The sequence below is a fragment of the Aulonocara stuartgranti genome, assembly GCF_965226115.1.
Source record: "Aulonocara stuartgranti genome assembly, chromosome: 6".
Taxonomy (NCBI): domain Eukaryota; kingdom Metazoa; phylum Chordata; class Actinopteri; order Cichliformes; family Cichlidae; genus Aulonocara; species Aulonocara stuartgranti.
The window spans coordinates 26047234-26060241 of record NC_138944.1 but is presented as its reverse complement, the minus strand read 5'-3'; the positions used below and the strand labels follow the sequence as shown (position 1 = coordinate 26060241).

General features: G+C 42.8%; 1 protein-coding gene across 1 annotated transcript in view; it reads left to right on the top strand.

Moving 5' to 3' along the window:
• Positions 1-5172: 5172 nt before the first annotated feature.
• Positions 5173-13008, top strand: part of frem3 (Fras1 related extracellular matrix 3) — a gene marked incomplete at its 5' end in the record, with an annotated part of 31453 nt that continues 23617 nt past the window's right edge. The window contains 2 exons of the mRNA XM_082537096.1: positions 5173-10189; positions 11027-11116. Of these exons, the coding sequence (XP_082393222.1) occupies positions 5173-10189; positions 11027-11116 (5107 nt within the window). The remainder of the gene's footprint in view (positions 10190-11026; positions 11117-13008) is intronic.

The following is a 13008-nucleotide window of genomic DNA, read 5'->3' as shown; positions in this document are numbered from 1 at the left end:
GGCCATGATTAGTACTAATTAAATCTGAACATATTGGCTGAAATGAGAATCATATTTAATGGTGCTGTACAGCAAATTTACATCTACATGAATACGATTACAGACGCGGCCGTGCAATTTAACACACAATAAAGCCTAATTTACTGCCATGTCCATTTTCAGCTCATCGCTAATAGACTGGCCTATATTTATGTTTCCTGTCTAAATTCATGAGGCACATAATATTCTTATAATTTCCATCTACAGCAATGAGCTGCCCAGTGTTTGGGGCCGATCCAGCTGCTATATCCAGCCTGTTTCCATGGGCTTCCGCTCCCCTTTAATGACAAATGACAGCATCAGCCTATATCAATCTGCCCCACAGGATGCTTTAATCCGCCATTAAGCAGATGAAATGTTGCACTGAGCCCGCAGAGCAGCAGTGACGGCAGGAGCGGTTCTAAAATTCGTATGCACGCCCCTCCGGCCTGACCGCAGTCATGGACACCCTGCGTCAAACCACCCAGTGCAGCAAAACACAAACCTCTTCCTCCTCGGAACTGGATCCAAAGGTCTCAGTTATCCCCTATTTATACGCAGTGTATATTTACAACGGGCTGGATGATTAGGATGCTAGCGAGTAGCGCAAGAGCAAAGAGAATGTGGGGGAAATCTTCCTCGGCTATTCTGAGGAGACAAGGGGTTTATCAGGGGTGAGCCACCTCTCTGATGTCAAAGCTTGTTTTCAAAGAATCTGTCAGAGCTCCTTTACCAAGGTGCTTATCACCTCCTGCAGCTGATCCCTAACAGCTTTTTCTTTTATAACTTCTACATAATCAGATAATTTATGTGAGGCTGAGATCTAGACTGCAAAAGACACCAGGGAGAGAGAAAAGAAGAGAGTCGGTTACACTGAATCAGTGCACAAACAGCAAGAGCGTCATTCACAAATCTATGTGTAACCATAGTTTTTAAAACCACCCACGTTGAGATGTTCAGGACTCAACATCCTTGATCTTTCTTTCATCTATGTGAGATGAGAAGGTGGAAGGTTTTCCAACGTCTGTGTTCGTGTGGAGCAGTTAGATCTGCAGCAACAGTGTGATGTGATCAAGTCAGAGTCTGTGCCACGAAGAAATTAGGCAGCTTTGACGGGAAAAGGTGGTTCATGCAGGTAGTAGCTTAATAAAGCCTGGTGAGTGTATGCTTGTATGCCAAGAGATGAGGAGAGAACCACGAGGCACAACCGCAATCTGATTCAGAACTAAATATACGGTTGGACAGGATGCAGCACACGATCGTCACCCACATAGCTGTCCTCAAACAGGAGCCTTGAATTATGCCAGAAAATCCAAAATGTGAAACAAATGATGCAGCAAAATGTGATGTGATGTTTATAATAATGTACTGAGATATCCAGTGTTTCTGAATATCTTCATACATCAGGTATTCTGGTAACTCTACAGACACTTACACATCAAAAGCTGGAGAGAGCTGTTTCATCTACTTTAAAAATAGTTGAGATGTTCATGCCTGAAAAGAGTTGCGGGCACGCTGAGAATCTGAAGAATGAGCACTAAAACTTTCAGCTTTCAAAAAAGCAAAACACCCATTAAGGCTTATGTCAGCGTGTTAAGCTGTGGAATGTTAAACTAGTTCCAGTTTACTAAGTCGCTTTCTTGACCCATTTTTTAAAACACTTCCCATCTTTCTTTTTTTTTTAAATCAAAGACAAACGCAGGCGAGGTTGATGCCAAATAAAAAGTTACATAAATTTAAAAAAGAAATTCCCTACAGTTGTCAGACCTGTTGCAGTGTCTGGTGGTTCTCACACAAATGAACAAATAAATAAATAAATAACTTGGGATCATCATACAAAACAAAAAACAAAATCCCAGCACTGCTATCACCTCCAGCTTCTGTGTACGGTGATTTTGTCAGCTATAAAATCACACACAGTCACCTCTTAACTGGATTACCATTGGAGCCAAGAAAACAGCATGCTATGATTTACTCGTGAAAGTGGCTCCTTTGACACTTTCCTCATGTTTAAGTCAGCCATGCTTAATGCTTATAATTATGTTTAGAGGGAAGAACGCAAAAAGGAGACACTTTTAAGTGTAAATCATGGTACGTGACACAAATTTAAAGTCAAGACATGAAAGACAAAATCATTTATTCATATATTTCATGTGAATCCATCCATTACTCCTTTGACTTAAAACCAAAAACGCCCTCCTCACGGTGGTGCTAGAGGGTTAGTCCGCAGAAGAAGATCTATCCTTTTCCCGGGGACCTTGAGCGTCTGCACAAACTTCCAAGGCAATCCTTCCAATAGTTGCTGAAGAGGTGTTTCATTTTGAACCAGCGAGCTAACAATGTGAGCCCTGGAGCGTGACTAAAACGAGGGGGTAAAGTCAACAGTTTGTGCTGAGAGCATGTCAAACTGTGAAACGTGTTTACTAAAGAGCTTTGCATTCCCTGTTCTCTGAACATGATGACGCAGACCAGGAATTGTGGGAAACTGAGGAAAATAATCAGCAAATCCTGGATTTTGCCACCGTTGCTGTTAGGGATAAAAGGACGAGTGCTTTGTTTTCCATTTATCACGATGTCATTAGTGCTGCTGTCATCACAGGCTTCCCCCTGGATGAAGAGATGATCCTGGGCACCAGAGGCTGGCATCACACCAGCTTCATTCTCTGTTTATCTTAGACACTTATTAAAAGCATGTCGTGTCTTTAATGTCTAATCTGGAGAAATGCAAGTTAACCAGTTAACCAGCTCGACAGACACCTTAAGCAGCTGTCATCGGGTGATTTATACACGCCTGTTTCATCAGTCATGCTTCCAGCCCAGCAATCAATATCAGGCTTTTCTAACTATCTGAATGGGAAGTTCTTGTTTTTAAGTCTTCACTTTTTTCCTCACTATGGGAGGAACGTGGAGAGTAACAGAATATAAAAAGCTTACTGTGTTTGTTTCTATAGTTACACCATTTGGTGCATGTCCCATTTTTATTCTTGTCCGGTCAAGCGAGGAGGGCAAGATTTATTTAGAGGATGCAATGAAAAGTGTGATACAGAATGCTGGGATGCTTATGGCATCTCTGCTATTTGACCCACACTTAGAGGAAGGTTGCTGAGTGGTTCACAGCGTTGTCCTAAAAGCTTTACCGCCACCGATAAAGAAGCAGCACTTTCACTGAATAATAATTCTAGCAGCTCTGAAGGTTCATTTTTCACTATATTGAAGCATAAATTGCACTGAAGTGCCCTACCTAGCAACAAATTCTTCCATACAAGCAACTCATTATCAGTCCATAACTGGATAAATTTACTGGTGTGTTAAACTATTTAAAAAGAAGATTTTTCCTAGTACGTAGAAATGTCACAGTCAGCGGTTACAATAAAACGAAACTCAAACATTTCCAGCGTTGCAGCTGGAAGGAAAGTGTGAAAATGCTCGAGCGCTGCACATGGATCACTTCGTCAAGTGTCAGGCTCAACTTAAAAGATGACCCATAAAAGGCTACTAGGTATTTTTATCTTAACATGACCTTGTGTAGCATACTGAATACACATTCTCACATTCTCGCTGCATCCAGTGTGAGTGCTCGATGTGTCCACGCTCTGCTTTGTCACTGCAGAAAAAGAACGTCAAATTTTCTTCACCTGCTTATTCTGCTGAAACTTTCTTTTGCGCACTCAGTTTGCCGAACAACAGTGTTCGGTTGCATGAAATATGCAGATGCTGTAATCACAGACGAGGGGACTTTCCCTCATTTGAATCTTATTTAACCTCAAAACACGCAGCCATTGCTTGCAGAGATTCGGTTATTACAAGCGCTTGCTCAGCAACTAAACTTTATGAGAAATGAAGCCAGAGATGTCCCGTGCTATATTTATGCCGCGTATTATATATTTATTTCCATCACAGGTGGCTTAGGTGGCATATTTTCAGCTGTATAATGTTTTTTCTGTGTGTGTGTGTGTGTGTGTGTGTGTGTGTGTGTGTGTGTGTGTGTGTGTGTGTGTGTGTGTGTGAGACCAAACAGTTTCCAACACCTGTTGTGCCAGCTGATGCCAGGTTATTGTCCCCATGTTTGGAACAAATGGCCCCTCCGGAGCTGAAAGTTGCCTGAACTTAGAGGCCCTTAACTCTAGAAGAGAACAGAAATATCTCCACACGTCATCATTCTGCACAGACACGCCTTTGGTTGAGATACTAAACTTTATTCTTCTGATACTCTAAGAATCCTGTTCAGTGTCTGAATCCCTGCTGACTGGCTCATCTTTGATATAATGATAGTTTGTTTGGGCATATTACATTGCCTTCTCTTAGTCCGCCCTCCATGGTAATATAAGGGATTGGTTGATAGGATAGGTTACACCCTTAATAATGAAGTTGCGTGTGATATCACACAGGTCAGTGATCAAACATCAGAAGACACTGTTCATTTTAAAGTAACTAAAAACAAATCGATTAAATAGCTAAAGAATCATTTTATCGCTGGGTAAAGGCTTTATTACTGTTTTTCTACTATTTCTTAGCTTTAACCCTTTTAAAGGGAACATTAACTGGGTTGCATTCTGACACATTTGCATGTTCACACTTGTGTCTAAAAGAAAAAACTTGGAGGAACAAGATATCAAATTATATTCAGTTGATTTTTTAATTAAATGTATTTATAAAATGATGCATCATATGAAAAAACATGGATATCTATCTATAGTACATCACATTTCCTAACCTATACAGTATAGTGTCAGGGGTTTTAACTGTACAGATTCCATATAATCAAATAAGACTTGTTTTTTTGAATAGGATTTTATCCTCCAACCCCCACCCCAACACCCTTTTTTTAGTGAGAGAAGAGGAGAAGGGTAGGTGTTGTTTGGGGCAATCTTGTCCAATGGTCTTTCTTAAATTAGCTTTGGGGGCTGGAGGCTCCCCTCCCTGCACTGACAGAAGGAGGAGCCTGTGCAAGTCACAGACTACTGTTTCATTCACCTGCACAGCCCTGCAGCATTCACCACACTTGGGTCTGTGCAGCCACACAAGAAACACACAGAGGAGATTCCAGCCGGCCCAAAGTTTCTTTTTTTATGCTTTTTTTCTCACTTAAGAAGCATCAGCCTCCTGCTGCTGCTCACTTGTTTTAACTAAATTACAAGGCAACTAGCAGCAGACATGGCTGCTTGTCTGCAAAGTTGCAAACTTTGTAAAAAGAGTTGCCTTCTTTTGGCTTTTTCTCTCAGCTTCTGTTTTGCCTCAGTATGTGCAGGGCCTTTTGATTCAGCTCACCTCTATCACCGCAGGGCCGGACCTAATGAAGATGATATCATTGTTGCTAACAATGGGATCAGAGTGCCTTTTGGGCGGTCCGTGTTTCTGGACCCTGTGAATGACCTGGTAACAGAAGTGCAGCCCGGTGACCGCTGCCAAATCACAGTCCTGGACAATGATCCACTGGCCCAGAAGCCTGGGATGCTAACCCCTAAAAAGTTTCCCTGTTCATTTGGATCTGAAGAAGTGAAATACACGCATTTTGGATCAAGGAGCCCCAGTAAGGATCGTGTGAAGCTGCAGCTTCGTTATGACTCTCACACAGACACAGTCATTGTCCCCTTCATGTTGGAAGTAGAGGTTGTTTTCCAGCAGCTTGAGATCCTCACCAGGAATATGCCCCTTAATGTTGAAAAGCTCAATGGAGAGAGCAATCCTATTGACAAAAAGGGCCTGGAGTTTTCCTATGAGGATGGTGTCACACAGTGTAAGATCAGCACTCTGGTCGGCGCTGGAGGTCTTCCCAGGTATGGCACTCTTTTGAACAACCCTTCCAATGGCCAAATGGTTGACTGTGATGAGTTTGTGAAGCAGGGTATTCGCTACAAGCACACGGCTAAAACCAACTCACCAAACAGAGACTATATTCCAATGATGGTAGAGCTGCAGGATAACGAAGGAAACATGATAATGCAAGAGCATTTCCAAATGATGGTTAGAATCAGAGAAGGTGCAGAGAACACTGCTCCCAAACCCAGCTTTGTAGCTATGATGATGATGGAGGTTGATCAGTTTGTGATGACAGCTATTACAAGTGACATGCTGTCGGCTGAAGATGTCGAATCTCACCCAGATGACTTAATCTTCAACATCACGTCTCCGCTGAACCCTCAGCAGGGTTATATCATCAGCACAGATGATCAGAACCTGCCTATCACCTCCTTCTATCACAGGGACATCAAAGAGCTTAAAATAGCCTATAAGCCACCCTCAGATGACTCAGAACAAGAGAGGATTTTTCAGCTAGAGTTTGAAATTGTAGACACCGATGGTGCAGTGTCAGATCCATTTGCTTTTATGATTGTGGTAAAGCCTATGAATACACTGGCTCCTGTTGCAACCAAAAATACAGGGCAGCTATTGTTTGAAGGGCAATCTCGAGCTCTCTCCAGCTCTCAGAATTTAGAGATTAGCGATGAGGATAACCTGGAAGACGTGAGAATCACAGTCATCGATGGTTTAAAGCACGGAGACCTTACCATGCTCGGCACACGCAGGAAGTTCTTTACACCTGCCGATCTAGACGCTGGCATTGTTGCGTACCAGCATGACGGCAGCGACACCTATAGCGACAACATTATTTTTAGAATGACTGACGGCAGTAATGAAGTGGAATTTTTGTTCCCCATCACCATTGTCCCCACTGATGACGAGCCCCCTATTATTAATGCAAACACTGGCTTGGTGTTGTTCAAGAATGAAATCATGCAGATCTCTCCATTCATCCTAAGTGCAACAGACATCGATTCAGAAGACTCCACTATTAAGTTTGTCGTGGAGGCACCATACTCCACCATAGGGCAACTCCTGCTTAGGCAAGCAGAGCTACCGTCTGACCCATCTCTGTGGAAGTTCAGCGAGACAGATGAGATGTTTGAGCAGGTGGTGACTGAGTGGCTTCAGCAGGACATTCTGGATGGAAAGCTGTTCTATCGTCACATCGGGCCCCACAGCACCACCACTGTAACCGATCACTTTGTATTCCGGGTCCAGGACGATAACGATCCTCCCAATCAATCAGGCGAGCACACGTTCACTATCAAAATCCATCCCGTTGATGACCTTGCCCCAGAGCTTTTCCCAGGCACCACCCTTCACATGACAGTGCAGGAATATGAGCTCACATACTTTAGGAAGAAATTCTTGTGTTATACTGATCTTGATTCAGATGACAGAGATTTGAAGTACACCATCACTAAGCCCCCGACTGACACAGATGAGAACAATCCAGCCCTCTTGGGTGAAATTGTACTGACTGACAGCCCTGACACTGTAATTACAGAGTTTACACAAGCCCAGGTTAATCACCACAAAGTAGCTTATAAGCCCCCAGACCAGGAATTGGGCATCACTCCAAAAGTGGCTCAGTTCACATTCACTGTGGAAGACACAGCTGGAAACACAGCAGATGGACTGTTCACCATTTTCCTACAGCCGGTTGACAACAAACCTCCACTTATCACCAACACAGGATTCACTGTTTTGGAAAGAGGTACATATGTCATTACCAGGAAGGAGCTGCACGCCACTGACACGGATACAGATGACGACAATATCATCTTCACGGTGACCCAGATTCCCCAGTATGGGCAGCTGCAGTATTTGGGGATTGATATGTCAAATGGCGAAACATTTGTGCTCGAAGACATCACAACCGGTCGTCTAACTTACATGCACGGAGGAAAAGAATCTCTCACTGATGTCATCAAGCTCTCTGTAAGTGATGGTTTCCATGAGGTACCAATTGCCATCAGGATCACAATCGAGCCAGTTGATGACAAAAGGCCCACGATTATGCTCCCACCCGGCCTGCTCGGAGCCTCCATAGATGTACTGGAGAATGGAGCCACGGAGATTACAAGTAACGTCATTCAGGGCCACGATGAAGATACAGATGACCTCATGCTCACTTTTATTGTTGAAGAACCTCCGAGACTGGGTGAAATCCTGGTTAATGGTGCTCCTGCTGAGAGATTCACTCAGGAGGACATAATTAACGGGGTGGTTGTGTATGCTCACACATCTGGTGAAATAGGGCCGACCAAAGAGCACGACTCCTTCAATCTTACTTTGTCTGACATGTCAGAGCAGTGGGTCGTTGGTGGCAACAAGATCCAAGGTGTGACAGTCCATGTGACAATCCTTCCTGTTGACAGCATCCCACCTGTTGTCAGCGTCGGCGAGCAGTTTATAGTAGTGGAAGGGGAGAAGAACGTCATTACTCTGGAGCAAATTCATGCCGAGGATGTTGACACCAACAGCGAGGATATCTTGTGTACCATCATTGTCCAACCAACTTCTGGTTATGTGGAGAACATCTCACCTGCAGCAGGCTCAGAGAAATCAAGAGCTGGGACGGCCATCACCGCATTCGCCATTAAAGAAATTTCCCTTGGCCACATCTACTATGTCCAAAGCATCCACAAAGGGGTTGAACCTGTGGAAGATCGTTTCACGTTCCGCTGCTCAGATGGTATTAACTTCTCTGAGCGCCACTTCTTCCCCATAGTCATCATTCCAGCCAATGATGAGAAGCCTGAGATTTTTGTCCGTGAGTTTGTGGTAATGGAGGGAATGAGTCTGGTCATTGACACCCCAATTCTGAACGCAGCTGATGCTGACATCCCCAAGAATGAGCTGGACTTTGAGATCATCAAACCACCCAAGCATGGGACAATTGTTCAGCAGCTCAGCACTGGCACCATCCCTGTGGAGAAGTTCAACTTGGAGCAGCTCATAGAGGCATCCAACATTGTCTATGAACATGATGACTCTGAAACCAAGGAAGACAGCTTTGAAATCAGGTTATCTGATGGAAAACACAAAGTGGAAAAAACAGTTCCTATCGTGGTCATTCCTGTTGATGATGAGACACCAAGAATGGCCATTAACGATGGCCTTGATGTGGAGATCGGAGAAACAAAAGTGATTAGCAACAGCGTTTTAAAGGCAACAGATCTTGACTCCGAAGACAAGGAATTAACTTATGTTGTGCGATACGGCCCTGGCCAAGGCTACCTGCAGCGTATCAGCAAATTTGGAGACGTTTTAGGAAATATCACCCTGGGAATGAATTTCACACAAGATGAAATTGACAGACAACTCATTCAGTATGTGCACACAGGCCAGGAAGGAATCCGTGACCTGCTGAAATTTGACGTCACAGATGGTATAAATCCACTTATTGACCGTTACTTTTACATCAGCATTGGAAGCATTGATATGGTTTTTCCAGATGTTGTTAACAAAGGTGTGACTCTCAAAGAAGGTGGAAAAGTAACTCTCACCACTGACCTCCTCAGCACCTCTGACATCAACAGCCCTGATGAATACCTCAGTTTTAGCATCACGAGAGCGCCTAGTAGAGGGCACTTAGAGTGCACTGACCTCCCAGGTGTTCCTATTTCCACCTTCACCCAGTTGCAGCTTGCTGGCAACAAGATCTACTACATCCACACCTCTGATGATGAAATTAAAATGGACAGCTTCGAGTTTGAGGTGACAGACGGCTACAATCCCGTCTTCCGAACCTTCAGAGTGTCCATCACCGATGTGGATAATAAGAAACCTGTCTTAACCATAACGAGGCTACTTGTGGAGGAGGGCGAATCCAAACTCATCACACCTTTTGAACTTACTGCTGAAGACCGGGACACTCCAGACCACCTGATGCGCTTTATAATCACGCAAGTGCCAGTACACGGTTTGCTGCTTTTCAACAACACCCAGCCAATTACGACTTTTACCAAGCAGGACCTGAACGAGAACCTTATCAGCTATAAGCACGATGGCACTGAGACCAGTGAAGACAGCTTCTCTTTCACTGTCACCGATGGCACTCACACCGACTTTTACGTTTTCCCTAACACTGACTATGAGACACGCAAACCCCAAATGATGACTATTCACATCAATACGGTGGATAACGGTGTCCCCCAGATTTTGGTAAATAAGGCTGCCGCTTCACTGAAAGTCCTCCCAACTGGACACCTGGGCTTTGTGATCACCAGCAAGGTCCTTCGATCAGAGGACCGGGACAGTCCCCAGAAGGTGTTGAAGTACACGGTGTCCGAGGCTCCACTGCACGGCTTCATCATGAATACCGCCGTGGGCAATGACAGCATCAAGACATTCACACAAGGTAAGATGATGTCACATTTTTAAACCTTGTAACAACGTTTTTCAAAGGTAAGATTTACTCATCAGTGTTTTAGAGTTAATATTGGATTAGAGTGGATGTTTTGTGTGGCACAAAGGAAAGAATTGTTCTGAATTCATGATGCCAACAGCTTTGAGTTAGTATAAAGTTGACAGAACACCAGATATTCTCCCAGGATTTATTACAAAGACTTGTTTTTATAGAATTTAATAAGATGCATAGAAGCACAAATCCAAATCCTGAATGTGTAAAACAGAAAGACAGCTTTTTATAACCGGTGAAAAAGCAAAGAATAAAAAATATTCAAATAAATAATATTCAGTTAAAACCAGTTGGCTGCATTCTTATACTAATATAATGATGCTTAACTGGTTACTACAGACCCCATAAAACAATTTTAACCTCCTAGGACCTGGCGTCCACATATGTGGACATCAAATTTTGGGTTGTCTAGACCAAAATACAAAATTTTGCTCTACAAGGGCCTGATTTCCACTTATGAGGACGTTATGCTGCCACTGTTCTGTCAAAATTTTCAAGCTAATGTCCTCATATGTGGATCTCATTTTTCTCAGAAACAAAAATCAGGGAAAAAAGTCACGTAACTCTTTGTTTTTACATTCATCAGGTCCCAATCAGCCCAAATGGTAAAGACAAATTAAAATTGCATGCCCTGAAAGGGTTCAGGTCTTAGGAGATTAAATATATCTCTGTAAACTATATTTTCTGACTTTGTATTTATACAACCTTATAAAAGTGGTTTAGTCGTCACAGTTATCATTTTAGCTAATTGTTTCTCCATATTTTTTATGCAAACAGCTGATATCAATGACATGAAGATCTGTTATGTGCTGTTGGATGGGAGCAACGCCACCAGTGATATCTTCTACTTCATAGTTGAAGACAACGGTAGGACCCCTCTAATATTTAACGTGCAGTGGCTTCAAGCCACTTTGAGTTTGACTTTTAATGGCTGCTTAAAATTTAAACTTCTTGCTCTCTGTCGGTCACCTAAGTGTTTGCATCACAAAGGCTTAAAGCAGTTGGCCATGACTGACACCCAGTACCGAGGCGCCGCCTCTGTTCGCCCCACTGGAAAGGGCAGCAGGTTTAAAGGACAGGGGTCAAAGGGGACTTAAGTCAAACACTGAATGTGGGTTAGTAAAAGTAAAAGACTACCACATGCTCTCAACTGTATTGTTATTGAACAATAGGGTCCTATACTTTGGGGCGCTTCTCTGGGCTTTCAAACGCCACCTTTCATCATCTGCCTGAAGTGACACAGTGAAGTGTGCATAGGTATGCTGATATATCTGGTTCCTCTTACAGCAAGTCTCACAAACATCTTCTTTTATCTTTCTAAGTATCCACTATTCAATGACATGACTTGTGAAATAAAATCTGCAGAATATTTTGACATTATGAAGATTTTCAAATTAAAAGATTCTTAAATTTCTTTTTAATAAATAACCAACTTTATCCAAAATATAAGAACTTCATATTTTTTGTTAGCTCAATTTCTTTCTCTCTCTGTTTTTACTCGCTTACTCTGACATAACATTGAAGCACTGAGGCTTTCTGTAACACTGCCTTACTATTAAAACATTATTTATATCCACCCCAAGCATAATGCGACAATCTGACAGCCGACATCGGTTACCCTAAAGAATTCTCTTAAATGAATCGGATATGCATGGTATATGATGGGTCAGGGTATAATAAAATCACTCGTTGCCTTGTCACATTCACCTCTAACAGCATTACATATTTATAGCAAATGCAAAGCGATAAAATGCAGCAGGTGGGTTTTACTATTTTAGCATTGGCTGTAAAATATGAAACAAGATTTAGAAAGGCAATCAATGCTGAAGGGAAAGTTTAGTCTATAATTATGCTGTTTGGAGGGACATGCTCCACCTCCTAACACCACCATCACACCCATTGAGAAAAAGGAGGACGTGAGTTTGTCTGTTTTTAGTTTAGCTTCGCCTTAATGCCTCCGTATTAACTCTTACCCTCAGACTGTGAGTGATATATTTATTTTTAATGAGAATCAGTAGCACTGACATTAATCAACATAGATTAGATAAAAGTGCCTTAATCCTATAATCTTCATTTAGGCCAACATTTTTCCACATGTGGTTTAATAAGATGCCTAAAGCTAAGAATTTCTGTCTTTAAGTGTGGGTTTTACCACAGGAAGGGAACACAAGGGCTTCAATTAGCTCAGCGCTCCCTTTTCTGTTTGCTTACACACTTTATTTAAGCTTCCAGCCAACTCAGCTGAACCAGGTGCAGTGGAGCTTATACTGGGACGTAAAACCAGACCTTGTTTCTACATGACCACGGCTGACACGTGTGGCAGCGCCACATCATCTGTGTGATGAACTGCATCTGTATCACTGCACTTAATGGATACACTTATCAGTAAAATCATCACCATACATATACATAACTACACACACAAATACAAAGACACGTCCAGGAAAAGATCAAAGAGATAATACATGAGAGCGAGTCGAGCCAGCTGGTGGCCCGCTAATGTGAAGTGTTGAAGAGGTGACCCCTGAGGGATGTGGCTTTATCCTGGACATGTAGGGGCATGTGAGTGGAGAGCACAGTGATGGTCAGGCTCTCTGATAACAAATCTCAGTGGGTGAGCTGCTTGTGTGAGAACCGATGGTGGGTCAGTAGAGATTAGCACCCAAGATAATCCATTTTTCACTGGCCTCAGGGAACAAACTTTTGTACTTAAAAAGAAAATCCAAATGCGACTTCATTAACCTAACCTAAGGTTAAAT